Below are 27,615 nucleotides of genomic sequence, written 5' to 3'. Positions count from 1 at the left end.
AACAAAAATAAATTGACATTTAACTAAAAGACAAAGATAAAAAGATAGATTAAGAAAAACTTATAAAAAGGAGATATGAGATTGATTTAGTGATTGGGAAATGGTGAAGAAAGAAATTACGAATTCAAATCTTCAATTGATATTTCTAACGAAATTAACAAATTAACTTTTGACAATAAAATAAAAAGAAAAACTCCTAAAACCAATTTTTATTGAAGAGTGACTTTTAAAAATATTTTCATTCAAAATATTTATTGTAATTTATGTAGAGAAACTTTGGAAAAGTGTAAATTTGTATGAAAAATGATTTGTTGAAAAGTCATACAAACTATTATGATTGGTTGGATACATAGGATAGGTGTGAGAAGTTTTCTTTTAATTTTTTTTTCTATCCATGTATTGTTATCCAATTTTTTTCGCTGTTAACTTAGTGATAATTTTTTATGTTAAATGGCATTATTTTTTGTTCATCTTGAAAAGAACTTTTATAACTATTTTACTCTTTCACTTTTTTAATTATTTAGTTAATTTGTATCATGTTTTGATAAATTTTTATTACATTATAGATAGACAGATTGATTGATATTATTTAGCAGTTATAATCTCTACCGGCAGAAGCTAATCCATAAAGTGAGTGACACATCTATCATTTGAAATTCAAATACAGATGTAATTTGGCTGGGACATGACACTCAAGTCATTTTCCTGATGGATGTGTCATGTGTATATGCCTTAGCTTAGAGTCCTAAAGCAGATTTCATATTCCATCAGCATGAACGGATTTGATTTTTTATTGTCCTTTTTTACGATGTTTTTGTGTTATTTCTTTAAAATTATATAGTTTTTATGATTTTTAAAATTAAATATCACCATTAAATATTAATATAATTATTATGTAATATTATTTTAATGGAACAGCACATAAATAATATGGTGAGAAACAATAAAAAAAGTCAAATTCGAGTCTGAGCCAGCTATTATACAGAATGCTTTCCTACAACTATTGGTTCTTTTTTCCTTCCTTCTTAATGGGTGAGATTCTTTCATTTTCTTTAACAACTCCCCTGTTTGTGATTGAAACTCATCTATCCGACAACTATTGACCATTGTAGAAAGAGATGTGAAATCGTGAGGGAAGAATGGTCTGAGCGTTCACATCATTCTCACTCATCAGTGGTTATTTTTGAAATGATGCTGACTTCCAATAAATCCAGCATGGTAAGTAAGAATTGACTCAATGTGTCCGTTGTGTAGAAAATTTGTTGTTCACCTAGACTCAATGCTGACTAAATGATTGCAATGAGAAGTATAACAAGGTCTAAAGGTGTGCTTTTGGATCTTCGGTGAAAGGAGCTGAAAATATATTTAAAAGAGAAATAAGTTTAAAGTAATGTTTTGATCATTCTCTAAAAGTATGTTTGACATTAAATTTTACCTGTAAATTCAATTTTTAAAAAATTATATTTGAGATATTTTTACAAACTCAATTACAAACTTAAGTTTGACCTAAACTTAAGCCTGTGAACTTTAGTCCAAATATACATATAGTATAATTAGGTTTTGAACATTTAAATAAGATATCAAATTTTAGACTTTGAATGAAAAAAAATAAATAATTAACGTTGAAAATTAAGAATATTTTATACGAATAACATTGATGACAAAATTTTCAACATAATTTTTAATAAAAACTTTTTACCATTAATTCTTTAATTAATATTCTTAGGACAATAAGAGTCAAAAATTTATTTTAGCTATTTGCCAACCAGGCACACATTTATTGTGTTCACGGATGATCTTTATTGTTTTTTTGCTGCAATTTGGGACCCAAAGGTATTTATACTTGGATGAAATGTTCAAGTGAATTAATTAATAGCAAGAGAACCAATAAGTAAAATATTATTACCTACCAATTATTGGTGAAGTGCTTGAGTACTGAACAGTGTTTGATTGTTTAAACTTGGTTGAAAGCAAATCATTAAGTATAGATAGAAGATTGCTTAACCTACGTGGTTAGCATTAATAAGAGGTAGGTCCTCTCCAGCTAACTGCCCTAATAAAGAAGAACAAACAAGTTTACAAGTTGGAGAAACCATCACTCATACGTCTCTACTCTCAATGATTAAACGAATTTCTCGCTTTGTATATTTAGCAAGCCATTTTCTTCTCTAAACTTATACATGATTTATGAACAGTGTCTTAGCAGATTCTGATTTAATTCAATAATTCATATTACGGTTACAATCCTGCACAATTCTAAAAGGACTGTACGAGATAATATGAAGTCTGAACTATAACTAATATATGGTGCGTTTGGACGGAAAAAGAAATAGGGTGAATGAAAATGAGAAAAAAAATATAAAATAAAATTGATGAAAAATATGTAAGAAATATAATAAGAGAATCAGGGAAGAAATAAAAGAGAGAAAGACAAAAAAAATTCATTGGTAATTGAATTTCTTAACTAATAGATTATCGATCAAATCAAGATAAACTATTATTTTCGATGAGAATCGTCTTGTACTTAATTATTAATTTTTATGCAATTTTGTGTAGAATTAAAAAAGTGAGAGACTCACATATTTTAATTTCTCTCTTTTCTTATTTTCACTCAACCAAACATAAATAAATTTTTTTATTTCTTCTTTATTTTTCTCTCTTATTATTTCCTTTTCACTGTTACTAAACGAAGAATATGAGTTCTCTAAAGAGGATTCTTCCAACTATAAATCTTTGAGGACTATGATGTACGTGCTTGGGGAATCAATACATTTTAGTTTTAGACAAGCTATTCTTTTTTTTTTTTTTTCCCTTCAAAATAGAGCTTTCGCTTGGAAAGCTTCTTTTTTGTGTGTAAAACTAATGGGTTGTTGGTAGAAAATGCTTACATTAACATGAATTAGGGTTTTTAATCGTCGTTACCTCTTCTTTACCAGTTAAATAGATGAAAGGGACGTAATCTAACTTTGACACGCCCGACCTGACCATAGTAATTGTCAAAAAGTTGTGTTTTGATTTCTAATTGATTGGACGGTACTGCTTAAATTTCTTTGTCCAAAGTTTAGTGCAAGGATATATGGGTGAGATTTTTATGTATAATTATTGCTTGTCATTCTACATAATTTATATAGACCAAGTGAACATGCCAACTGAATAAAAAAAAGTAAAGTGTCAATTATTGCTAGATACAGACAAATTTTGTCTATATCTAACCATTGCTTATGTTACCAAATCTAGCTAGTTGAAATGGTACTCTCTCTCATTAGCTTAGTTTAGCTAATTTGTGTTAAGTAGCTGAAAGATTTTCAGCCCAATAATGTTTAATTAAGAATGGGAAACATGATATGTGAAGTATATCCAAGCTAGCAAATAGAATTAATTCGATTGTTTACCCAACATGTCATCAAACTAACTATCATAAAAAATTTAGTTGTTCGATAAAGGATACACTCATACACACAGACAATTCTATATTATTATGATAAATAGGTTTACTAATCTTATGATAGAATCCAATTATTATGTTTTATCAAAAGAACGACAATTTAGCTTATTCGTAATTTTAACCCTATGTTTTAATCTATATATAATTACGGTCTATTTGATTTTATTTTCACACACTGAGTCCTTATAGTTTTCTAATTATTAAAGTTAAGTGTATCTTCTCAAATTTTTTCCAATAATTAACAGAAATGTGATGTAACTTTGATTTATATAAATAAACAAAAAATAAAGGTATAAAATATTCAAATAAAAATAAAATACAATATATATATATATATATATATATATATATATATATATAAAATGTAATGAAAGGCCTTTTCTTTTTTAATTTATATTTTAGTATTTTATCCAATTTTTCAATCACTGATTTTGACAAATCGATATCACATCATACCTTTTATATCCCTATTAATTATTTGACAAAAGAAGGAATAATAAGCCTTTTTTTAGAGGCAATATATAATAAGCTTAATTTTAACAATTTAAAAACTATGCGAATTGATTATAAACAATTAAAACTACAGGATCAAAGATTTTAAAAAAAATTAAGCTAAAATGTTTATCATTAAATTAATCTCTAACATAATTACTGCACCTCCACATCTGCTTATTGGTGTTGCATGTTTAAGATAGGTCATCGATCTTCAACTCAATGGCTCTAGCATACTATATGTTTGGGGGTGGTATGGGAATGTTCAAAAGACATTATTAGTTGCTAAAACTTTTTTGTTTTTTGCTCTCTCTGGAAGAGAAAAAAGTTTTTCTTCAAAAAAGGAGAATTTGGATCCTCTGAAAATTCATTTCAGATCTGATAGTAATTCAACGATTTATTTTCATAAAACCATAAATATTTGTCTTAATTTTTTTATATAATAAATAAAAGTACGATGATGATGTCAGCCAAAAAGCTATTTTGTCTCCTTCCCTGTCCAGAGGTTTGCACCACCACCATGTACGAGTGTGCTTTTTTTCATAAAGAACTAACTTGTTCTCTTTTTTTTCTTTTTTAAAAGGAGGCCGCAACATAAACCTTTTGTAGACACGCTAAATAAAAGATTAAGGAGAATAACAGACGTCCATCTACCCCCATTTTGAGTGCTTTGGGATGAAAGAAAAAAGATAAAAAAAAAAATTGAAAGATGAAATAAGTCATATGATTAGTTAGAAATAAAGAGACATATATAAAATAAAGTATATGTATGTTTATAATAAAGCCAAACATTATTGCTCCAATTTAGCAAAAGTTTTAATTATTTTTTTTAATAATTTGTTGTAGTCTTATATTATGCTTCGAGGATAACGTTATTACGTGCCCCTCCATTGCCAATTTGCATTCAACAGTCCCAAATCAACAATAAATACCTCACACTCTCACTCATACCCTGCATCTCCCTCCGAATCAAAGCCAACACAACAAACAACAAGATGAAGAAGCCACCGATTTTCGAACCTCTTCAAATTTTCCTTCTCCTACTAATCTTCTATGGCAGCAACACAAAAGCAGAGAAGCAAACAACCCACGACCATGCAAACAAAAAGACCTACATAATCCACATGGACAAGTCCACTATGCCCTTAACCTTCACCGACCACCTTAGCTGGTTCGACTCCTCCCTCAAATCAGCGTCCCCCTCCGCAGAGATTCTATACACCTACAAACACGTGGCCCACGGCTTCTCCACTAGGCTTACTCCAGAGGACGCAGACACACTTTCTAAACAACCCGGAATCCTCTCCGTCATCCCTGAACTCAAATACAAACTCCACACCACAAGAACCCCCTCCTTCCTCGGACTCGACAAAGCCACAACCTTGTTACCCGCCTCGGAGCAGCAGAGCCAGGTCATCATCGGAGTCCTCGACACCGGCGTCTGGCCCGAGCTCAAAAGCCTTGACGACACGGGCCTCGGCCCGGTCCCTTCCACCTGGAAAGGCCAGTGCGAAATTGGCAACAACATGAACTCATCGAACTGCAACAGAAAACTCGTCGGAGCGAGGTTTTTCTCGAAAGGCTACGAAGCCGCACTTGGACCCATCGACACAACCACGGAGTCAAAGTCAGCGCGTGACGACGACGGGCACGGGAGTCACACGTTAACCACCGCGGCGGGCTCGGTCGTACCCGAGGCTAGCCTCTTCGGCTTGGCATCGGGCACGGCACGTGGAATGGCCACGCAAGCGCGCGTGGCGGTTTACAAAGTGTGCTGGCTAGGCGGATGTTTTACCTCCGACATAGCCGCGGGAATCGACAAGGCCATAGAAGACGGCGTGAATGTTTTGTCCATGTCCATTGGGGGAAGCTTGATGGAGTATTATAGAGATATCATCGCGATTGGTTCCTTCACCGCCACGTCACACGGGATTCTGGTGTCCACATCAGCAGGAAACGGTGGGCCCAGCCAAGGAAGTTTGTCCAACGTGGCACCGTGGATAACTACAGTGGGAGCGGGAACTATCGACCGTGATTTTCCAGCATACATAACCCTCGGAACAGGGAAAACATACACTGGAGCTTCTCTTTACAGAGGTAAACCCTTGTCGGATTCGCCGCTTCCTCTTGTTTACGCTGGGAATGCGAGTAACTCTTCTGTAGGGTATCTTTGCTTGCAAGATTCTCTGATTCCTGAAAAGGTATCTGGGAAAATTGTTATATGCGAAAGAGGTGGGAATCCGAGAGTGGAGAAGGGTTTGGTGGTTAAGCTCGCAGGGGGTGCTGGAATGATTTTGGCTAACAGTGAAGCCTACGGAGAAGAATTAGTTGCTGACTCTCATCTTCTCCCTGCTGCGTCTCTGGGACAAAAATCAAGCGAGATTTTGAGGAACTACGTTTCGTCATCTCCTAATCCAACGGCTAAGATTGCTTTCTTAGGGACTCATTTGCAGGTTCAACCTTCTCCAGTTGTAGCGGCTTTTAGCTCCAGAGGACCTAATGCTCTTACCCCAAAGATTCTCAAACCGGATTTAATAGCGCCAGGTGTCAACATTTTAGCTGGCTGGACCGGCGCGGTTGGACCAACCGGTTTAACCGTTGACAGCCGCCACATCAGCTTTAACATAATTTCTGGAACATCCATGTCATGCCCTCACGTGAGTGGCTTAGCCGCGATTCTCAAAGGCGCGCACCCTCAGTGGAGCCCTGCCGCCATTAGGTCTGCCCTCATGACAACAGCATACACAAGTTACAAAAATGGTGAAACGATTCAAGATGTTTCAACAGGACAACCTGCGACACCGTTTGATTACGGAGCAGGACACGTGGACCCTGTGGCCGCTCTTGATCCTGGTCTTGTATATGATGCCAACGTGGACGATTACTTAGGGTTTTTCTGCGCTTTAAACTACTCGTCGTTTCAGATCAAACTTGCTGCGAGGAGGGACTTTACGTGTGACTCGAAGAAGGTTTACAGAGTGGAGGATTTTAATTATCCTTCTTTTGCGGTTCCTTTGGAGACAACTTCGGGGATTGGGGGAGGTTCGGATGCTCCGAAGACAGTGAAGTACTCTAGGGTTTTAACTAACGTGGGAGCTCCGGGAACGTATAAAGCTTCGGTGGTGTCGTTAGGGGATTTGAATGTGAAAATTGTGGTGGAACCGGAGACGCTGAGTTTCACCGAGTTGTACGAGAAGAAGGGTTATATGGTGTCGTTTAGGTACACTTCGATGCCGTCTGGGACGACCAGCTTCGCACGTTTGGAATGGACAGATGGAAAGCATAGGGTTGGAAGTCCAATTGCGTTCAGCTGGACATGACGTGACATTATGGGCTATGGAAAATGTCTGGCCCAAATTAAAAGGCCCACTTAAGTGTCGTCAGCTCTTCATGGTTTGGCTTTGTTCTAACCCAATAGAGCTTGCTGTTATTATGTATCTCACTTATAACATTTGATTTCTGCATTCTCATTATTATATTTTGAAAAGTTGATTCTAAAATATAAATTTATATTTTAAAATGAACTTTACGAAATATATTAAAGGATGCAACATTTGAGAGTGCAGGATTCAATAGTCCTCACTTATTCAGGAGAACACTTCGATATATCGATATATGGGGAATAATAATTGTACATAGAAAAAGGTAATGGTGCATCTGTATGTATGTATGTATGATAATGGCTTTCAATATGAATGATTCACATATCTTCCCAGCTTTGCATCTTTTGGTCTTTACTTGTTCTCTCATTTTCACGAGGCAACAGAGATTCTAAAATTAATAGTATTTTATCCCATGCGAATATCAATTATATTTTATTGAGTTTAATTTTTGTAATTACCTTTCCAAATAATGCATTGTAGTTTATATTATGTAATATAGAAACAGATCGGTAGGTCACGCGTATCTAACTCGTACGCACACTACCGACACTATTTGTGCGTGAGTTGATTACTTTACAGAGAGGATATAGTATTAAATTTGGCATGTACTAAGATTTAGCTTAGTTAATCAGTATGTAAATTTTATGACACCTAACTTATTTTTATGGAGAAAAAGAAAAATGGGTATGCACTTGTTGAATTCGGTATATATGTTTAGATTTATATTAAACAATTTAGAATCTTATTAAAATACTAATTAATATGATTCTAAATATATATCTGTATTTTGATTTTATATTAAAGAATTGATTCTCAGTTGATAATTAATTTTAAATTAAAGTAATTTTAAATAATTCTTGAGTTAAATGAAAAATTATATTAAATTTTATTATCAACTTCTTTTTAGAATAAAAATGATCAAATATAAATAGTATAATTTCAGAATTTATTTTAACTAAAGATAGTTTTTCAAACCTTCACTCAAACACGCATTTAATATATTGAGTTAATGATTATTAATTTCAATCAGTAAGTGATTAGTTAAATAGAATGAAATAAAATAATGTTGTGTATAATTGTTTTATATAAATCATTCAACAAAAAAATATTTTATATAAATAAAATGTTGCATATAAATTATTAACATATAAAAATTTGAATTGGAGAGCAAATATTCTTTCAACGATTAAAATTATTAGTTGTTCAAATAAATTAGCATTAATTCACTGGACATATGATCCCATTACCTCCCATTAGCAAAGGGAAAAAATCCTAACAAGCTAATTTTAAATAAAAAAAAACAATAAGTTTTTATGCAGACTTTTTTTTTATGTATTTTATACTTCTTTACGAATTTTTTCAACAAATTTTATTATTTTAATATTGATTTGTACTACCTCCACATAGGCCATTAAATTGAATATTGAATGGATTCCACTAGGTTTCAATAGCACAAAATGATGCCAATGGAACTCTAAGGTCTTCATGTACTCGACCTAGTTGTCAAAGAACATTCCAAAAACGAAATCCCATCCATTACAACAAAAGAGAGTTAGTATCAGACATAAAGCAGATACAGTTTATCAGGCATCAGAATCAAATAAATAAATAAAAAGAAATAATTAACTTTGTTATGCTTTTCACTGAAACAAATATTGTAGTCTTGGAAAATATTTTACAGAACAACTAATTTGAACAATTTTTGGACATTTCACTAGTAGACAGTAATTTGGATAAATATTAGCCACTTGATGGCTCAACATGAAACAAAAGACAATTCAATCAACTGCAGTGAATGTTGAAATTAAGAACTGATCATGTTTATACATATATGAGTCAGCAGTCATCGTCATATGTTTCAAGATGAGACAGAACATCTTGCCAACTGGACAACAACCAAATAATTATCTTTATATTTTCCTTCTGCCACTTTCCTGTGCCAAACATGCTTTGATAATAAGTAAAATATCTTGTAAAATTAAAATTGAAAAGATACAAAGACTAAATTTTAAAAAATAAATTTAAAATGATCAAAAATGAAAAAATGTTAATTCCCATAGACCAAAAACATGTTTAAGGCCCTAAAAATTGGCAAATGTCACATGTGAAAATTGATAAATAGCTGACCAGCTCTTGAACAAACAACTTCAGCACAAGCCTTCATGAATGGCTTTTCCCACATCATCTTAAGCCTGCTTTTCTATTAGGATCCATAATTTCTTTCTAGCACTTATCCAATCTTCCAAATAACTTGAATACCCAGAGGCAATTCAATAGAACCGATATGTCCAAAAGAAAAGGAAGAAAAAAAAGATTCAGTAAGTTTTTATTTTGGCGTAAAAGGTGACAATAAAAATCTAACCTAAGTCTTCATGTACCTATTCCAATCCTCTCTACTAGGACTATCCCGGTAGTTAGATTGCCTGCATGTTTCTACGTCTTCTTCGTTGGACTTGCGTTTTGGAGGTAACTTTAATTTTTTCCCAAACTCACTCTGTAAGTTTAACTGACCGGAACTTACCAGTAAGCAAATATTTTGATGTTTGTAGCAAAATTTCTGACAAAGTACTTTGGTGATCTTTGAAACCGAGTAACGCAATTAAAAATAATAACATGAGAAAAATTAAACGTTAAACAATTTTAATGTGAATCTAATTAAACTCATGTTTATAAGCGACAAACACAATCTGTGTAAATTCTTTCTTTTTTAGAAATATGTAACCATTTAAGTAAATAACCGCTTCATCTATTTTACATGCAAACAAAATTCAGTAATTCTTTTCACCTATATTTGACAACTATATTTCAGTACAAATATAAGTGCCAACTCTAGCCATGTAATTACACCGGTCGACATGAGATAATATAATGAATTTCCATACTAAACTTTTGAACAACCTTAAACATTGTTAATCCATCAAATTCCCATCAACACAAACAATCCTTCATAATAGTTAAGTTAAAGTCAAATATGAGACAATATAATCCTTAAACATTTTGATCACTTACACAAACAATCCATCAAATGGCAGGTAATTCTTACTACTGCGGGTAAATATGCCGCCAAACTGCTAGTTCCTTTGATAGTTTTTTGTTGTTGAAATGGGGATATGATTGCATCTTTGGTGGGAAATGCAGTTAGAGGAATTTGAACGTGCAGTGAGGTCAAGTTATGGCAAAGTCTCAAGTGAGGAAGTGAGAAATAGGCACCGAGACTTTATAACTGCCATTGAGGATAAGATTGTGAAAATTGAGCATTCGTTAAGTGAATCAGTCAATCCGGGAGGCAAGGCGTCTCTACCTTGGTTGCATTTAGATGAAGGCGAACAGGTTGAGCTTGCTTTGTTTCTTTCAGGAATGCCAGCAGCTAACAACAGGTATGTTGAAGATCCACAGTCAAGTGAAAACGTTGCAGCCAGTAATTGTTTGAAGGATTTTCGTGTTTCATCTGGATGGGACGACTCAAATGAGGAGATATCACATGGGCATCGTCGGGCAGCCAGTGCTAGTGCTGATATTGGTTTTTGGAAAGTTTCAGTTCATGATGATGCACAGCAGTGGAGTTCCTCAAGTGGATCTTCTGGTCCAATGCACAAGGTACCGAGTTTATTAGGATTTCTAAGTTACATGGAATCCGTGTCCAAGTTAAAGTGGCCTAGGAATGGTTATAGAAAGCTGAAAGCAGCGGATCATCATAAAGAAACTGATAGGGAACTACTTCCAACAGTTGGATTGAATAGGGTGTGTTCTTAATCTGCACTTGTTCTCTCTATCTCTCTCTCTCTCATAACGGTAACTTGCTTGAGTGATTTTTATATTGAAAACATGGAAACAATACACGCTGTGAAAGAAGTAAGAGTGGCCTTGATAGTTGTGATGAAACCTATGACAAACAACTCTATGGATGGTATTGTGCTATTGGGAGACAACTTCAAAGATCTCAATACCAAATGCAATACAGTCAGCCTGTTCGAATAGCTGTTTGGATTGTTGTTCTCCTTTCTTTCATTGGTAAGTTGTTGGTATGATTGTATGTATACTATACTGTACCCCTCCATACATTGTAAGTACTGGCATGCAGCGGAATTTCTTATGAACAATTTCTTTCTACTTTAGAAATTGAGGAATTTTACTTTGCTACTCTTTTTATTATTTAATATGATTTATTTCAATCATTTGTATGGCCTTCTTGCTAATGCTTTTGCATCTCCTCATCCTAAGCTGTTGTTTATATTTCTGTTTTTTTTTTAATTCTTTTTTTCCAAAATTGTTCCCTTTGTTTGCAAAAGTTACTCCTGTTGCTTTCTCTTCTGCTTTTCTATTTTTTCTTTCATTACTTTGTTGCTTTGCTTGTTTATTTCACATGTGGACAAGAGGTTATTTTGAATTTTACTAAACTTTATTTTGCAATGGGGCATTCTTTTATGGGGGGCTTCCAAATATGTGAATTTGAAGTGTGTAGCTTTGGTTACTTTTTTGCCCCTTTTCAATAATTTACGAATAAATTTTCCTAGTTGGTTGTATTTACCAATTGATTTTCTTTTTCCCATAAGCTTATATCTTGGTACACATTCTTGGTAACTGTTTGAAATTTTCTCTGCTGCTATCGTACATTCTTCACATGCACACTTTATGTTGGCCCTGTTTACCAACTGATTTCTTTTTTCTCTAAACACCCTTAAGCTGATATCCTGGTCCATTCTTGGCAACTGTTTGAAATTTTGTCTGCCCACACTATACATGCCTCACATCCTTGCATTATTTTGGCTGTGTTTACCAACTTTTTTTTCCCCTGAACACCCTTAAGCTTACAAGTTACATCTAGTCCATTCTTGATAACTGTTTGAAAATTTGTTTGCCCACTATACAATACATGCCTCATCACATGCTTGCATTATTTTTATTATATGCGATATAGGCTGTTGCTTACACTTATTGGTATCTGCAGCTTTAATTACATTCCACGAAATGTAAAATGAAGATATAGATGCCCGATCTATCAATTTGTAGCTGGAGACATCTCGAGGTACAGACAAGTTTTTGATGCAAATTCATATAGTCCCACATTGTCACTTGAGCAGGAGAGATAGAATGGATTTTCTGGATTCTCACTTAAGCTTTGGTACTACAGTTAGAGTCTACCATAGGCACTTCCTCATTTTGTTTTTTGCTTTTCAATCTGTTTCTCCCCTCCCATTTCAAAAATAGTCGAAGAAGAGCTCTCTGTTGTACTATATAATAGTAAGATGGAAATGATAAAAGGGGATTAGCCTATTTGATATTGTAATGTGTATCACACATGTCATCTTGATACTAGAGCTGTTTTTCTTTTTTTTTACCAAAGTTGATAGTCCAGCTTGAGCAAATTCAATATGATGCATTCATTATTCTTTTTTTTTTTTTTCATTTGTTATCCACGGAATATTTTAACAGCAACACTAGCACATACGGTAGCTAAATGGTCTATAGACTAGATAAATGGATCACAAAGGCACACTTAAACTAATCTCCCGACCACAGTAGACAGAAATGAAAGCACTATTAGAACAATACAATTAACAGGACATAAACATGGAAAGTAGCTATTCCTCTGGTGTTTTATTCCTTTAAAAGAAACTAAAGCAAACCTCAAAGTAAAGGGCCCTCCAAACCCTCACGTCATGGTACGATCTTGCAAGCTTTGGTCTTATCTATCCAATTCATAAACGATTTCTTGGAGTCCCTAAATCCAAAAAACCCGTGCTCCCTCGCCTTGTTCATGCTATCCAACACAGCCTCCATTCTCAGAATAAGATCCGCAAACCACCAATCCCCAACATCTTCAAGCTTCGTTCTCTGCAACCCATTCTTCTTCACAATCTCTTCCTACACTGCACCCTTTTCCTTCATCATCTCCGACAACCTCAAATCCTCACCTTCCAAAAACCCATACTCCCTTATCCCAAACCTCTCCGCCAACACCTTCCAAACATGCTTCCACTTGAACACGTCCCCGTTGCTACAATTAAACGCCTCGTTCTTCGCGCGTGGATCCACTGCACCCCAAATGTGCTGCTCCGCAATCAAATCAGCATCCGAAGCAGTGTTATAACACTCCCACACAGCTTTCGTCCCTGGAAACCACAACGGAACACCCTCATGCTTGCAAATAGCAGCGTAAACACAAAGGGTCCCAACGAGGTTCATCAAGCTATAAGGGGAGAAACCAAAGATAAAATGTGGTCGGTTAACGAACCACGTTAACGTTAAACCCTTCTTACGAACCTCCTCGAACAAGATGTCTTCCTGGGTGTAATAGAAATTCGGCGCGTCAAGACGTGGCAAGTCCTCCGTGAAGGGCGGATCATGGGCGACCTCGATCTTTCCTAACAGTTCGAAGGGTCCGAGGTAGTGCTTGGTGCCTGTCTGGAGTGACACGTGGCGGAGATTGGGAGCATTCGGGATGACGGCGCGTAGAACGTTCCTCAACATGGCACCGTTCACTTGGCAGTTTTGGGCCTCCGTGGGCCTTCTGGCCCAGCAGACATAGAAGACGTGAGTGACGTCGGTTAAAGATGAGAGCTTGGATTCGGCGTCGTTTTGGTCGGAGATATCGCACTGGATGTAGTGGACGGTGTTTAGAGCGTTCCAACTTGGTTGGGTGCGACGAGCCACACCGTAAACTTTCCATGGACCGCCGGGTGTGTTGGAGAGAGGTAGAATCTGAGCGAGGCTGTTGCCGACGATGCCGGTTACGCCTAAAACCAGTGCCACGCTTTGTGGTGCTTCGTTGAGTTTCGACATCGTCAAGGTAATTAGAAGAGAATGAGAACAAAGTCAGTACCAAGGAAGAGGAAGTATATTTGCTAGTGGCGAGCATGAAGTGAATTGTAAGAGCATCTCTAAATAGAAAGTGTTTTCATGAATTTTAGATTAAGGAATAATTTTTTTATGAGTTCTTTTACAGTATATTGACGTATTAAAGTGGTTCATAATAGTTTTTTATATAAAAAATTCTAATGTTTAAATTTTTAAATTTTTTTATAATTTTTTGCATTGGAATAAAATATTTTATATAATTTTTTTATGAATGGCGTAATATTCTAAGGATCTTGTTAAGAGGGTCCGAATAGGTACGAAAGTGATTTGATATTTTTTATGTCCTCAATTTCCTTTATGGTACGAATATTTTTCACGTGAAAAAAATATAAGTGTACTAAAAGTTGTCAGCAGTAGTGGTTGTGGTACCACATTATGTCAATAATAGGTTGATTCATTGGGAGGAATAACACGTACTGATTTTATACCAAAAAAAAAAATAGAATGACAAACGTTAACCAGGTACTTAAAAGACACTAGTTAAGGAATGATAAATTATTCAGTTTCATTTATTTTACTTTGAAATAAGTGACTATATATTAGTAAAACGTTATCACATCACAAACGTAATCTAATGTTTTTTTAAGAAAAAAAATATTGGAAACGTTATCTAATGATCTAAGTTCTTCCTGTATTTTGCTTTTCTATAAACAAATAAAAAGTGAGTGATTTATCACCTGATTAACAAATTTGAATTTATAGTACACCTTTATATATTCGCTCCATATTTTTATACACCGTTTAAAAATTGGCTTTAATATTTTATACTTTATTATTTTTTAATTTACTAATTTGTTTATGTTTTTTATATTTTATTTTATTTTCTTAGAGGATTTATTAATCTACCAAGTTATTTTGAACAGTTGATATTAAAATGAAAGAAAAAAAAAGATGTCCAAAATTATTTGTGGCTTAAAAAAAAAAGAAATGTTTTGGTAGAAGAAAGCTAGGTGGGTCACGTCCTTTAAAAGAAAGATACAAACATAAATATTGTGAGGGACAAATTTGTATTTTGGATAAAGTGAAATAGCATTAATATTCTTTTAATAGACATTTAATCACGACTCGCCCAACAGTGAGAAATGTTTAAAACAATTTTTTTGATTTTTATTTATTTATTTTATTTATTTTAATTGAAAAGGTTTTATTTTGGCATTTTCTTAATATATATATATCATCTTTTTGTCTAATGAAATCCTTTTAATTGAAAAAATTAAGTTTGAATTTTAATTATTTTATCCTTAAGTGGATCTTGAATTTAATGCTTCTTAACCAATCTTTTTAGAGTTTTTTTTTTTACACTTTTTAGAGATGGACTAAAATCCATGGATCTCCCGATCGACCATAGGTTTAAGTCAGATTAGCTTGTTAGATTTTAGCCCAATCCATTTATATAAAAATTTGTCCCAGCAGTTATTGCGGATCAGGTTGGCCCATGAGTTAGAGTTTTACATTACATGTTTATACTTATAAAAAATAAAATAAAAAACTCACTCCATCACTTATCAACACGCTGCCTGAGAGAGTAAGTTAGGGTTCTCTTTATTTATTTTTTTGTTTTAGATTTTGACTTTAATTTTAAATTCGAATCTTTGTTAATTAGAAATTACGTTATGGTTGATTATGTTATTTTAGTTATAAAATTCGTGTGAATTAATTGTTATGCAAATTATAAAATGAACCAACATTGTTATATTGATTAGTGGAAGCATGTTTGTTATAGTCTTAAAAGAGTATATAATTTATATATTAATTTCTATGTTTAATAGCTATTTTACATAAATTATTATGAGCTACTCTTAAATTAAGTATATATGAAAAAAAAACCTATTTGATCCATTTCTCCAGTTATCCAGATTTCAGAACCTTTCCTACAACTTTCCCACTTTCTCACTTTCTCTTCATCGTCTTCTTCAACCCTCAAAAGAAAGTCACATTGAAAATGTTCTTGTAATACCAACACAAGCACATATGGTAGCAAAATTGGGCTACACCGGATAAAGGAGCCACACACTCACTTATAAACTCATCTCCAACTACAGTAGACAGAAATAAAACAGAACATTAACACTTGGAAACTAACTACTCCGATCTCGTGTTTTATTCATTTAAAAGAAACTAAAGGAAACCTCAAAGTACAAGAGCCCTCCAAGCCCACACGGCACAATTTTATTTTACTTTGAAACAACTGATTATTAACTAGTTGACAAGTGTATCAATTTATCTCAAGTAGTAAAATATTTAGAAGTTTGATTGTCAAATCCATAGGGACTTTATTTGTATTTAGACTGATACAAACTTAATTTATAAGTAATAGACAAAATTTAAAATAAAAGATAAAAAAAGATAAAAGATAAGATAAAGATTTAAATTAAAAGATGATAAAGATAAAAAAGTGGAAGATAAAATAGATAAGAAATTTTAATGCAAAAGATAAGAAAAGTAAAAGATAAAGATGATGATAAAAAAAGATAAATTCAAAATGTAAATATGTTGGAACCTAACCTGTCTTATTTGTCTAAGATGTATTATTTTATATTTTTCTCTATCAATTTGGTGAATTTTTCCTACCCACGTCTATTTGAATACTTACCCCTCATGTCTCACAATGACAAGTCTATCTTACCTATCTATCTCTCCCAAATGTCTTTGCAAAGACTCAATAGATAAAGTGCATGAAATTTTAATTCTAAATGTTTGCTTTGATGAATTGACATAATACAATCACTCTATGTCTAGTAATGATTTTATTAAAATACCCCTTCCTTTGAGTTCTATTAAAAATTATCCTTTTTTGAGCGATTAATTCCTAAAATTGATGCATATAAGACCTTCCTTGTATTTTTACTAAGGATTATCCTCTTTCAACCGTCTAAACCCTAAAGATGATGCAAGAATAAATGATACATGAAATTAAAATAAGAAAGGATAATATGAAAGAAAATACTTGTTTGCATTGATAGATATGAAACATATAATATATCTTTTGACTTTTTAGGCCTGTCAAGATCTAACTAAGGGGGTTAGCCTCTTATTGTCATGAGAGACTTTATAATTTAGGGACTAATGTAGATAGAAGAAGAGGGATGAATAGAGGAGAAGTGGATAATGGACATAGAAAAATGATTTTTCCTATTAGAGATACTGAAGCTTATGATGTATTCATTAGAGAGTTGAGTCTCTAGGGTGGTGTTGTCCCCGTGTGTAGGTTGTGTCTTTTCCTTTCTACTTCCTACTTCTTTTATAGGTCTAAGGTAACTTAATTTTCACGCAATCTCGCGCTTAGCGCGTCTTTAGGCTTCTTCGTGGGTTTTTTTCGTACTAAGCGTGAGCTGATCACTAAGCAAGAAGATGCATTGGATTTGTCTTGCACGTTAAATGAACTGTCTTAATTTTTAACTTTTTTTTTCAAGTTTTTGCATCAATTTTTCTTCAAAACACTTAAAATTTTCTTCTTTTAAATTTTGTTAATAAAAACTACAAAAATATTAATTTCTTTATTATTTCATTAAAAACAACAGTAAAATAAAGAAATTACATTCATTTTTAGTCAAAATTAACTATCAAATTAACTCAAATTTTATAGTTATCAGTGACCATTAAAACGTCATCAAATCACAAAAGGAAAATTTAATGATTTAATAATTCCTCCTGCATTTAGTTTTTTTTTAAAAAATAGGGGTAGATAAACTGATTTGAAAATTTTAATTAATAGTAAACCTTTATATATGTGATTTCATATTTTTATTCACTGTTAAAAATTGGGGAGGCAATTTCAGGTGCAGTTATACAATTTTATATACTATTAAAAAATTGGCTTTCATATATTTAATACACTTTATTATTTTAGTTTTAATTTACTAATTTATTTTGAACCAAGTTGATGTTAAAATAAATAAAAAATGTTGGATATTATCTTTGACTTCAGGAAGGAAAATTGTAGGCGACGTACTTGAGAAATAAGATAAAAGTCAAATATTGTGGTGAATAATGTATGATAATATATAAACATTTCATGATATTTTTTATTAATATTTTTCTATTTCCCTTATTATTCCATCGTATGTATCACATTTATATTCTGTCTTTTATCTTTACTTTTGTGAGGGGGGGGGGGGGGGAATGCAGATGATACTTTCCTTGTCCTATATTGTCATTGTTATCACGCCACAAACAATTCAACAGAGCGCAGACTCTGAAGTCCGAACTAATTAATAGACAGGGTCACAAATGTCACTTAATTAAAGACATATATAAACTCTTCTCCCAACTACATGTAGCAGCCAAAGAAACCACATGCATGCAGCATTATTACAAATCTATGAAACATCGACATCGACACGGACAACACGAATACGGATATATAGATATTTATAATGTCCAAAATATAAAACATAATACAGATGTCGGTGTCGGTTAAACATTGACAACCGTGCATGTCAGACACTAAAAATGACAAAAAACTAGAGTATGCGTAAGACACATACATAAACATGCATGGATACACACAAGTAACTCTAGCTCGCACGTAAATCACAATATCCAAATACACTCATGCCACAATCTTGGAAGCTTTGGTCCTATCTATCCAACTCTTAAACGAAGTCTCAGAGTTCATGCTATCCACACTTCAAGCTTACGTTCGCTGCAACACATTCTCCTCGATCCCACGCTGCACCCTTTCCCTTCATCATTGAATTGGATCCGACCGGTTCATCAACAATCATACTTTAAATTTCACATTCGTTCATATAATATAGGCATGTCGCGAGAGATGGCAACTTACGGCTTTGAATGGTTTTTTCTTATTACTAGAGCCATGACATCTACAGTGCAGATACTATAATTATCATTAATTGTATTTGTACAAATATTTAAAGTTATAAAGATATGATTTTAATCCCTATAGATTTGAAATGTTTAGAGTTTTTGTAAAAATTTTAAGTAATTTTTTCGTTCTTACAAAATTAAAAATATGTTACTTTTTTTATCTCATACATAAGATAAATTTAAACCTATGACTTTTAATTTAAATTTAAAATACAGTTGAAAAAAAACCGTCACAACTTTTTGAAACGACCAAAACAACGCGGAACCGGAATAGGAAATGGCCACATCTCTGTCGTTGTTGAGGACGAATCCTACCTTTTCGTCCTTAGAAATGAACCCACCAATACCGTCACTACGAGAAATGAATCCACCATCGACCCTAAGCAAGCAACAAACCTGTACCGCAGTGGCAAGATCTCGGCTCCACTCGTGGTGCATTCCGCCATCGCTCCCATGAGTTCGACCACGAAGAACTTTGTGGCGACTCTGGTGAACCGGACCGCCGCCGGCAGCCGTGTGGTGCTCAGACTGGTCGTGGCCGCATCCGAATCCAGAGGCGATGATGACGGCGCACTGCATAATCGAGAGCGTTCAGAGGGAGCTGAGGGCGTTGTTCGGAGTGAAGAAAGCAAAAACAGATATTGCAGGACTCATACCCAATCGAAACCACCGCAGATCCAAAACACCAAAAATCAGTACGGTGGCCATTGAAACAGTAACACATATCTGAACCTAGTTCGAAAAAAAAAGTAACGGGTTTTAATTTTGTGAAAACTAAAAAAAAAACTCAAAATTTTGCAACAGTAAAATTTAAATATTTAATATTTATAGAAATAAAAAACATATTTTAGTCAATATTTAATCTATCTTTATTGAATAAATATTAATTATTAATAAAATATTATTAGCTTTTTTACTTGCTAGCAATTTTTTTCTTTCTTCACCGCTAAACTATCATTATATCTATACTAACATTATATCTCTACGAGTATGATGTTGATGTTTTTATATAGTAATCTTATTTTTCTTTCATCTTAATAACTTGTTTTATTTGTCGATCCTTCACATGCATGTTACTTTTTTCACTTCTTACGTTTATTTGTATATGCAAATTGATGGTAGACACTCTTCTTATGGAATATATGTATATTCATTTTTTCTCTTTTATCTCATTCCATTTTTTTTATCTATATCTACCTTTCCTATTACATCATTTATTATATATATTACTTTCTTTTTTATATTTTTTTTCATATCTTTTCCACCTCAAAATGGGATGGATTTTTACCATTTTCAGCTTATTTAACACCTAAAGAAAAATGAGTCAAGAGTAAATATAACAAGCAATATGATAGAATAAAAAGGAGATAAACAAAAACAATAAGCATTAATATATTATCACTCTAACAGTGTCTCTCTTCTTTGTGTTATGATGATTGTCCAACTAAAATGACTTTTTGTAACGGAAAAGTTCTCTAAACCATTATTAAAGTCCAAACTTGATGTCTCGTATATTTTTCAACGCATGTTGTACGACCGAAAGATGCTAATTACTAGCATGAAAGAGCTTTGCTTTCATATCCCTTTTCCCTTTGCATTCTATTATTATATTCCTATCAAACACCTACGTGGGCAGCAATGAACACGATTCTAGTAATGGAGAGAAATTCAAATAGAAGAAGGAAAAAAATGAAGTTCAAGAAAGACAGTTGTTTCTTTGATGTTTGACGTTTTATGTTTTTCCTCTTTTAAATTCTAAAGTGAAGAAATCAGCTTTTTTTGTTAAACACAAATATAATCGTTATATTTTTTGTGAAATATTGTGTGTATATACTCATATATCGTATACTGATGGCCTCTGGAACGAGCATAAAAAAATAATCTGCACGTTTTACCCAAAAATTAGTCCTGTCTTTTGACGCAAATACTACCAACAACGGAAAAGAAAACAGAAATTAGTCCTATCTGTAATTAAAAGAGGAAAAAAGATATATTTATTTTTTAAAATGAAGCTGATCAATTTACCAAACTACAATGAACACTTTTAGTGAGCACTTAACATTAAAAAAATATTTTTTTCATAAGTTAAAATCAGTTAACTCTTTATTAGCTAACCATAAGTTAATTTGTAAATATTCTTTCATCTCTTAAAGATATTATATCAGTAAACTTCAATAAATTAATTAATGATTAATTAATAAAAAAATTATTTTAGCTTATGTAAAAGTTTATCTCGTTCTTTTTCTTCTTACTCTGTTCTCTTAATTAGAAGTGATTTTAAAGAAACTTACCAAATATGCTGCAATTTGGACTAATTTACTACCGATATCAGTAGATTCAATACCAAACAAAGGACCTTTTCTCATTGTCTCGCCTCCTCAACGGGTCAAAGCGTACTTCTTCTCTAGTTTCCTCCATTGCATTCTATTCATAATTTGAATCTTGGTTATACTCCTTAATTACTTATTAATCTTGGTTGTTCAGCGCTGTTTATTGCCTCTCTTATTTTCAGTAATGAAATATTCTTCTCTCCCCACAACAAACAGACAAAAAGATCACGTAAAGCAAATTAACTACAATTTGATGATAGAGTGGTGATTTCAATTTTGAATATATATAGTGCGAGACAAAGAAGAGAATTAGCTAGAGTTGGCAATTAGATGAGTAGGGAGCGGATTTTATTCCTAACCTTGACCCTTTACTATAACCTTCAAAATAACATTCTACAAGCTTCTTCAATACAAAAATTCAATTTAATTTCTTAACCCTTTTTTAAATGAATTTTTGCTGCTTAGAAGTTAAAAACACTTACAAATTAGAGGGAAAGTGAATGTGGATGAGTCAATTAGTGGCACGGCGTGGTATTGCTAGGTGTTGAAGTAGCATAGAAGTAGCCTAACAAATTCTTACAGGACTATGTTGGTCAGTGAAAGAAGGGAAGAGAATGCGAGAATATAATTGAAGGGAAGGAGTGAAACAAAAAAAGAAAAAGAGGCATTGCGTATCGTGTAATTTCTCTTTCTCAACTTTATCTCTCTTATCCTTCTGTTTTCTTCTTCCATTGCGTATCGTGTAATTTCTCTAATACTGATACATTGGTTATGGACTTATACTAGTGTTAGTGTGGATTAATAAATGTTTCCTCCAATCTAATGCATTTTTGTATCTCTCTACTACAGTTTAATAGTTTATTGACCCTTGTCATTATAAAATATAAACACTCACTCGTTTTCACTCTAATTATTTCTTATACAAGCAATCGTTGTTCTATAAGAACTCCAGCTCATTTGTCTGGTAGTATTCTCGAGTTAAACATTGTTGATTAACTTAAAGAACCAAAATAAGCAATTGCATTAAAGATGCTCTAACTTGTTCTAAGTTCAATGTTATTTTGACAAGTTGGAAATCAACGTATAGTATTAGTATTGACTGATAAAGACACATTCAAAAGCATTTATTAGACATGTCTTCACTTCATGCGCTTGCCAACAAATGTTTGGAATGGGAATTTATCAAATGAAAATTGCTAGCAATATACTTTCAAATACTCTTTTAACACTCTCTCTTATCCATTAAAACAAGTTTTTGCAATAAATGACAATTAACAAGATTCACATAAATTTTACCTCATAAAAAAGATTTTATCCAAAAGAGAATAGAGTGTGTTGCTAGCATTAAGAAGCTCCAGAAAACATTAAGAAAACCTTTTGGAAGGCTAGGGCTACGATCCAAAAAAGGGATGAAAAAGGAGACAAAGTAAATGCACCACTCTTTTTGCAAGGAGTAAGGGACTTTGCACCTTTATTAATAAAAAAGTTTAGGAGGATAGAAGGTCTGCCTCAAAGAGGACTTTGTGGTAGCTTACTTGTAAAAACCTAATCATCAACACGCATAGCTCAACCAACTTATGTTACGGATTACCAATAGAATCATCTGACTGTACTTTGTCATCTTCAAAGTCTTTTGAGGGATTAAAATGTGAGAAATGCTAACAAGTATTGTTAACACTCTTCAAATTGAACTTCATTTTAAATTTCCAGAGACTGACAAAATCATATATGTTACTTTGAAATTTGAATGTTAAAGTGTGAAATTCAATTTTTTTAAAACAAAAAACAATTTTAATTTTTAAATTAAGAGAATTACAATTTATAGAAATAAAAGGTTAAGACATTAATTTTTGTCAATTTGTCATTTTATTACTTTTATTATAGAAAAATCAATTTAGAACATATTTATTTGAAATGAAAATTTTACTCTCCCTTCCCTTCTAAAACCAATTCCTAAACACTATTAATAAACATGGGGTGGTACTCAAAATTTGGTAGGTCCTAATAAATTTCAACCAACAAGTTAAAGAATATAAACTTCCCAAAAGGTTTCCGTGAGAAAAGCAGATGTAGAATAAACAACCCAAACCAAGGAAAAATCATCTCCACATGCAAAGATCCTGAAAGGGATATGTGAACATCTCAAGCTTATCCAAGGCATTTATAATTCACATTTCATACTTTGCGGTACACAAGGGACCGAGACTAATTCATTATACCAAATTACATGAGAAAACTGTCATTAAAGGATAAGATAATAGTTTTTCTTTCCCAAATAAAAACAAATTAAAAAAGAACAGCTCGAATATATAGGAAATCTTGACATTTTTCTAACAACTACAATTAAATATTGATACAAGCTTGTGATAATTGTCAATATATATATGTCCTTAAAAGCATAAAAATCCTAGGAATAATTTAGCTTCTACATACTCTGGCTACTTGGTTTACAATTCATAATAAAAAAAACCAGCACTAAAAGCATCTAGAGTTCTTCAATCCTATATAGTTTCCTTCAAAGATGGAAGAATTTTCCTTACGGATACCAACGATAACATCAATATTAAATCTGACAAATGCTGCTCCTTGAAACTCAGCCAAAACTTTTCAGTGACGAAATCAAGGTTATAACTGTGATCTCCAAGCATTATGGTTAATGCTTTCACAGGAAGAAAAAAAAAACTCTACAGGAATTATAGAATATAAAACGGATCAGCATGTTCCCAATTTCACATTTACGGAAAGCAAGTGGGAAAAACAAACCTTGATGCACATAATCATCCACCAAAAACCCAGAGAACAGAAATTCACTTATCAGGATCCATGACTGATCATTTCTATTTACAAATTCGATGAGGCAATGACCCACAGCAGAAAACTCTTGACAACCCTGCTGCAATATTACCATTTACCTGCAGTAATTTGTCAGATAGTCCATAAAATGTATAAAAACTAGACGCCTACGCTAATCCACAAACATCCTCTTAACTAAACATCCACTGTCCAGTTAATGTTATTCGTGTGGCTATCGTGCGATTTTTGTAGTTGGGTGACTTTGGCATGGTATGCAGCTGCTGCCACAGCAGTCTTCACCCTCTGACCTTGGGGAAGCTCACAGGCTTCACTCATAGAAGCAAACCTTAGCTCAGACGGAGGAATGAAACAGTCCACAGAAAGGCCAGGGACATTGAACGCAACCTCCTCAATCGTCCAAGCTTCTTCCATCCTGGTTTTAGTGTGACTCATCGCTGTTTCCCCAAACCGGAAAAGCGTCACCACGGATCGACCCGAGTGAGCAATCATTATCCCCTCGACAGGCCTGTAATCGTCAAGAAATGAATTTATTGTGGTCTCCCAATATACTGCCTCGCCACCATTGTTCTGAATGCGTGTCAAATGGGAGTCCTCCAAGTGAACAAGGAGTCCTGTTTTCTGGCTAAAGTACCCAAACAAAACATGCCTAATGATCTCTGCTGGACCCTCACTCCTTGCTTTTAATGTTGAGGGGTCTGCACAAAGCTTGAGGATGAAACAGTCCTCTTCATTTATCTTCTTCTCCCCAATGCATCTTGTGTTGATAAACATGCTTGCAGTTGTTCTTGGGTCAAGACCCTGTAGACACAAAAGGAGGCATAAAGTTAGGTCATAATAAGACAAACCTCTCCATAAGCACTTGCAGAAGAAAAATTAAAAAGCAAAATGAATCAAACTTTTTTCCACAAGTTAAAACAACTTATACTGTTATAAACTTCTGATTCCGGAGAAGTTAGAAGAGAGAACTTCTATAATAAGTTGATTATAACTTATGGAAAAAGTTTAATTAATTTTAGTCTTATTTTCTTCTCCTATAAGTACTTATAGAGAAGTTTATCCAAATAGTGCAATTGCAGCCATACATATATGTCACAAGGCAGGTAACAGTCACCTGAAGGGTGCGTCGCAAAGGCCTAACCGGCCCTTTTGCCGCATGAGCACCAAGCCAGGGCGTGTGCCGCCACACTAATCTCCCATTGCAACCGGCGTGAACCTTGCTGCCACCAAGAGCAAGCTCGACATACCACATGTCTGGGTTCATCTGCCACAAGACAAACCCACCGGACTCGGCGGCCTTGGACGAGTTCCGGCTCCGCGTGACCTTGTTTGCGGTCTCGAACTCGGAGGCTATCATCCTCACCTTCCCCATGGCATACGCATTGTTAATCGAATTCTGAAGCTTCTGCCCTCCAGAGGCAGCAATGTACTGCTGCAATATGTACTGAGCAGAAGAAGTCTCCTGCAAGATCAAAAGTCACACTCATTCACACACATTCTCCATTCAATCTTCCAAATGTGACCTACCAAAACGCCTAAAATGATATAATATTTACTGATCTTAGACAACAGAGCTTAGGTTTGAGAAAAATTAAGAGAAATGAAACAATTTCTGAACCTAGGTCTATATGATCTGTAAATATAACAAGCAAGTTTGAAAAAATCAACAAACGCGACGAAACCGCATCGATACAACGACCGATGTTAAAAACCTCGATAACAAGAAGAGAGGGACTAACAATGGGGATGTCTTTGATGCTGAGGTGAGGGAAGGGATCCGTGGTGCACACGTGCACGGGAGCGAGTGGAGCACCCAACACGCCAAGAAGCAACCTCAGATCGGACTTTTTGTTGTTGCAAGAGGACGAGGAAGAAGAAACAGAGGGTGCTCTAGCGAGTGGTCCTTTCATCCACTGGCCCCACCTTCCCTCTCCGCGCGAGGAGTCCTGGCCGCCGTCGGTTCCATCAGGACCTTCCTTGAGCGGCGAGAGGGCCTCGGCGGGCCTGAGGCTTCCCGATCTCGCAATGAAGAGCTCAGGCGGCGGCGCGTGGTGCTTCCTGCGGCGGCGGAGCAGCGAGGACATGGGCGATGCACTCCTGGCGGGGCTCTTGGCGCGTGACCGCGCCGGCGAGAGGCCGCGAACCACCTCGTCTTTGAGCGCAGAGAAGAACCCTTGCTTCCGCTCCATTGTGAGTGAGTGAGTGAGTTGAAGGGAGCACACACAACACAATGCAAAGTGATTAGGATTTAGAAGAAATAAAAAATGGTTTGTTGAAAGTGAGAGAGAGAAAAGGTGTGTGTGTCATAAGCAACCGATTCGGAACGATGTTCCCGCGAGACAAGTTAAGTGAGTAAACTCTGCTCTACACACAAAACACTCTTCCGCTAGATTGGTTGATTGCTTCTCACACCACCACATTTTCACCTTTTCACCTACTTAAACTTTCTTTCTTTTCTATTCTTTTTTAATTATAATTATAATTTAATTAATTTCAGAGAGTCCTTTTCTAAAGTTGGAATTGGCATTCAATAAACACAATTTAAAAGTATTTTTTTTACGATAATTTTTAGAGAAATAGTATAAAGAAAAAAGATTAGATTTACACCATCATCTAATTATAATACACCATATATTATAAATTTATTTATATGAACAATAAATTATAAACCATTAAACTCAATAACATATATGTTGATTATGTAAAGAGAACTTACATTGACATTTAATTATAAGTTGTATTATATATTAACAGTAAATTTGTTAGTGTTTACTATAATTATCTTGAAAAACATATTTATTGTTATTATTTTTTAAAATTTAAAATAAATAAAAAATTTATATTCATAACATTTATAAATTAAAGACTAACTTTTATAATAATTATTTTAAAAATTATTTTCGGTGGCTCATTGTTTGAGTATGGATCTGGGGAGGGATTCTGAGGAATTGGATTGGGGGACGGGAAGGGGACAACGACAAAGACTTGCCCATAAGCGGATTTTTTTTTATGTAATTATGATCAATTAAAATCATTGGTTAATATGTTTGTTTTTTATTTATATTACACATGGAAGTAATTCTGTCAGATAATAGAGTAAAAGGAAAAAACTTAGATATGATAAGATAGATACTGTTGGTATTATTTTTGAATTATATTTAGAGTTTAACCTTTTGTAATCCACAATTAAAATACGCAATTGAAATTCCAAATCTAATTGGAAAATCGTATCATAAGTATTATATCTAAGTTTTTAGCAAGCAAAATTATTTTGAAAGGCAAAAATTTTAGAAATTTTTAATGCAAACGTATATTCAAAATCTCAAACTAGAGACTATTACTTAAGCTTTCATGATTTAAATATCCGTGTTGCTGCTTGAGTTTTATGGAACGTAACGAACCAAAAAATCTTCTTAAAGCAATTGTACATTTAAAATGTATTTCTTTTTGTTACAATTTAAAATGT

General features: G+C 33.8%; 3 protein-coding genes and 1 pseudogene across 5 annotated transcripts; 2 read left to right on the top strand and 2 right to left on the bottom strand.

The window, feature by feature from the left end:
* Positions 1 to 4,811: 4,811 nt before the first annotated feature.
* Positions 4,812 to 7,662, top strand: LOC114384670 (subtilisin-like protease SBT1.7). Its single transcript, XM_028344384.1, has one exon. It carries the CDS (start codon positions 4,933 to 4,935, stop codon positions 7,255 to 7,257), a length of 2,325 nt encoding a protein of 774 aa, XP_028200185.1. The 5' UTR covers positions 4,812 to 4,932; the 3' UTR covers positions 7,258 to 7,662.
* A 2,676-nt stretch (positions 7,663 to 10,338) lies between these two features.
* LOC114384268 lies at positions 10,339 to 12,611 on the top strand. The gene is made up of 2 exons (XM_028343925.1): positions 10,339 to 11,331; positions 12,269 to 12,611. Exon 1 carries the CDS (start codon positions 10,453 to 10,455, stop codon positions 11,071 to 11,073), a length of 621 nt encoding a protein of 206 aa, XP_028199726.1. The 5' UTR covers positions 10,339 to 10,452; the 3' UTR covers positions 11,074 to 11,331; positions 12,269 to 12,611.
* A 188-nt stretch (positions 12,612 to 12,799) lies between these two features.
* LOC114384267 lies at positions 12,800 to 14,216 on the bottom strand (annotated as a pseudogene). Its single transcript, XR_003660643.1, has one exon. The product of XR_003660643.1 is annotated as a 3-oxo-Delta(4,5)-steroid 5-beta-reductase-like (transcript).
* Positions 14,217 to 23,624: 9,408 nt separating this feature from the next.
* Positions 23,625 to 26,477, bottom strand: LOC114385132. 2 transcript variants are annotated; one of them, XR_003660846.1, is made up of 4 exons: positions 25,889 to 26,477; positions 25,264 to 25,611; positions 24,102 to 24,950; positions 23,625 to 24,022 (listed from the first exon to the last, which is right to left on the bottom strand). XR_003660846.1 is itself a non-coding variant. In XM_028345116.1 (3 exons), the coding sequence occupies exons 1-3, from the start codon at positions 26,336 to 26,338 to the stop codon at positions 24,327 to 24,329; spliced, it is 1,422 nt and encodes a 473-aa protein (XP_028200917.1). In that variant the 5' UTR covers positions 26,339 to 26,477; the 3' UTR covers positions 23,625 to 24,326. The 2 variants fall into 2 exon arrangements, 1 of the variants encoding a protein (XP_028200917.1); XM_028345116.1 differs by having other exon boundaries at positions 23,625 to 24,950.
* Positions 26,478 to 27,615: the final 1,138 nt, after the last annotated feature.

The sequence above is a fragment of the Glycine soja genome, chromosome 14, assembly GCF_004193775.1.
Source record: "Glycine soja cultivar W05 chromosome 14, ASM419377v2, whole genome shotgun sequence".
NCBI lineage: Eukaryota > Viridiplantae > Streptophyta > Magnoliopsida > Fabales > Fabaceae > Glycine > Glycine soja.
This window is presented reverse-complemented; position numbering and strand designations above follow the sequence as displayed.

What these genes read in the sequence shown, in the direction of transcription:
- LOC114385132 (XM_028345116.1), bottom strand. Translation starts at nt 26,338, where the DNA reads ATGGAGCGGAAGCAAGGGTTCTTCTCTGCGCTCAAAGACGAGGTGGTT. An exon ending in GCATCAAAGACATCCCCATT is followed by an intron (nt 25,612 to 25,888) that starts GTTAGTCCCTCT and finishes TTGATCTTGCAG; the next exon opens with GAGACTTCTTCTGCTCAGTA. An exon ending in CTTTGCGACGCACCCTTCAG is followed by an intron (nt 24,951 to 25,263) that starts GTGACTGTTACC and finishes TTGTGTCTACAG; the next exon opens with GGTCTTGACCCAAGAACAAC.
- LOC114384670 (XM_028344384.1), top strand. Translation starts at nt 4,933, where the DNA reads ATGAAGAAGCCACCGATTTTCGAACCTCTTCAAATTTTCCTTCTCCTA.
- LOC114384268 (XM_028343925.1), top strand. Translation starts at nt 10,453, where the DNA reads ATGCAGTTAGAGGAATTTGAACGTGCAGTGAGGTCAAGTTATGGCAAA.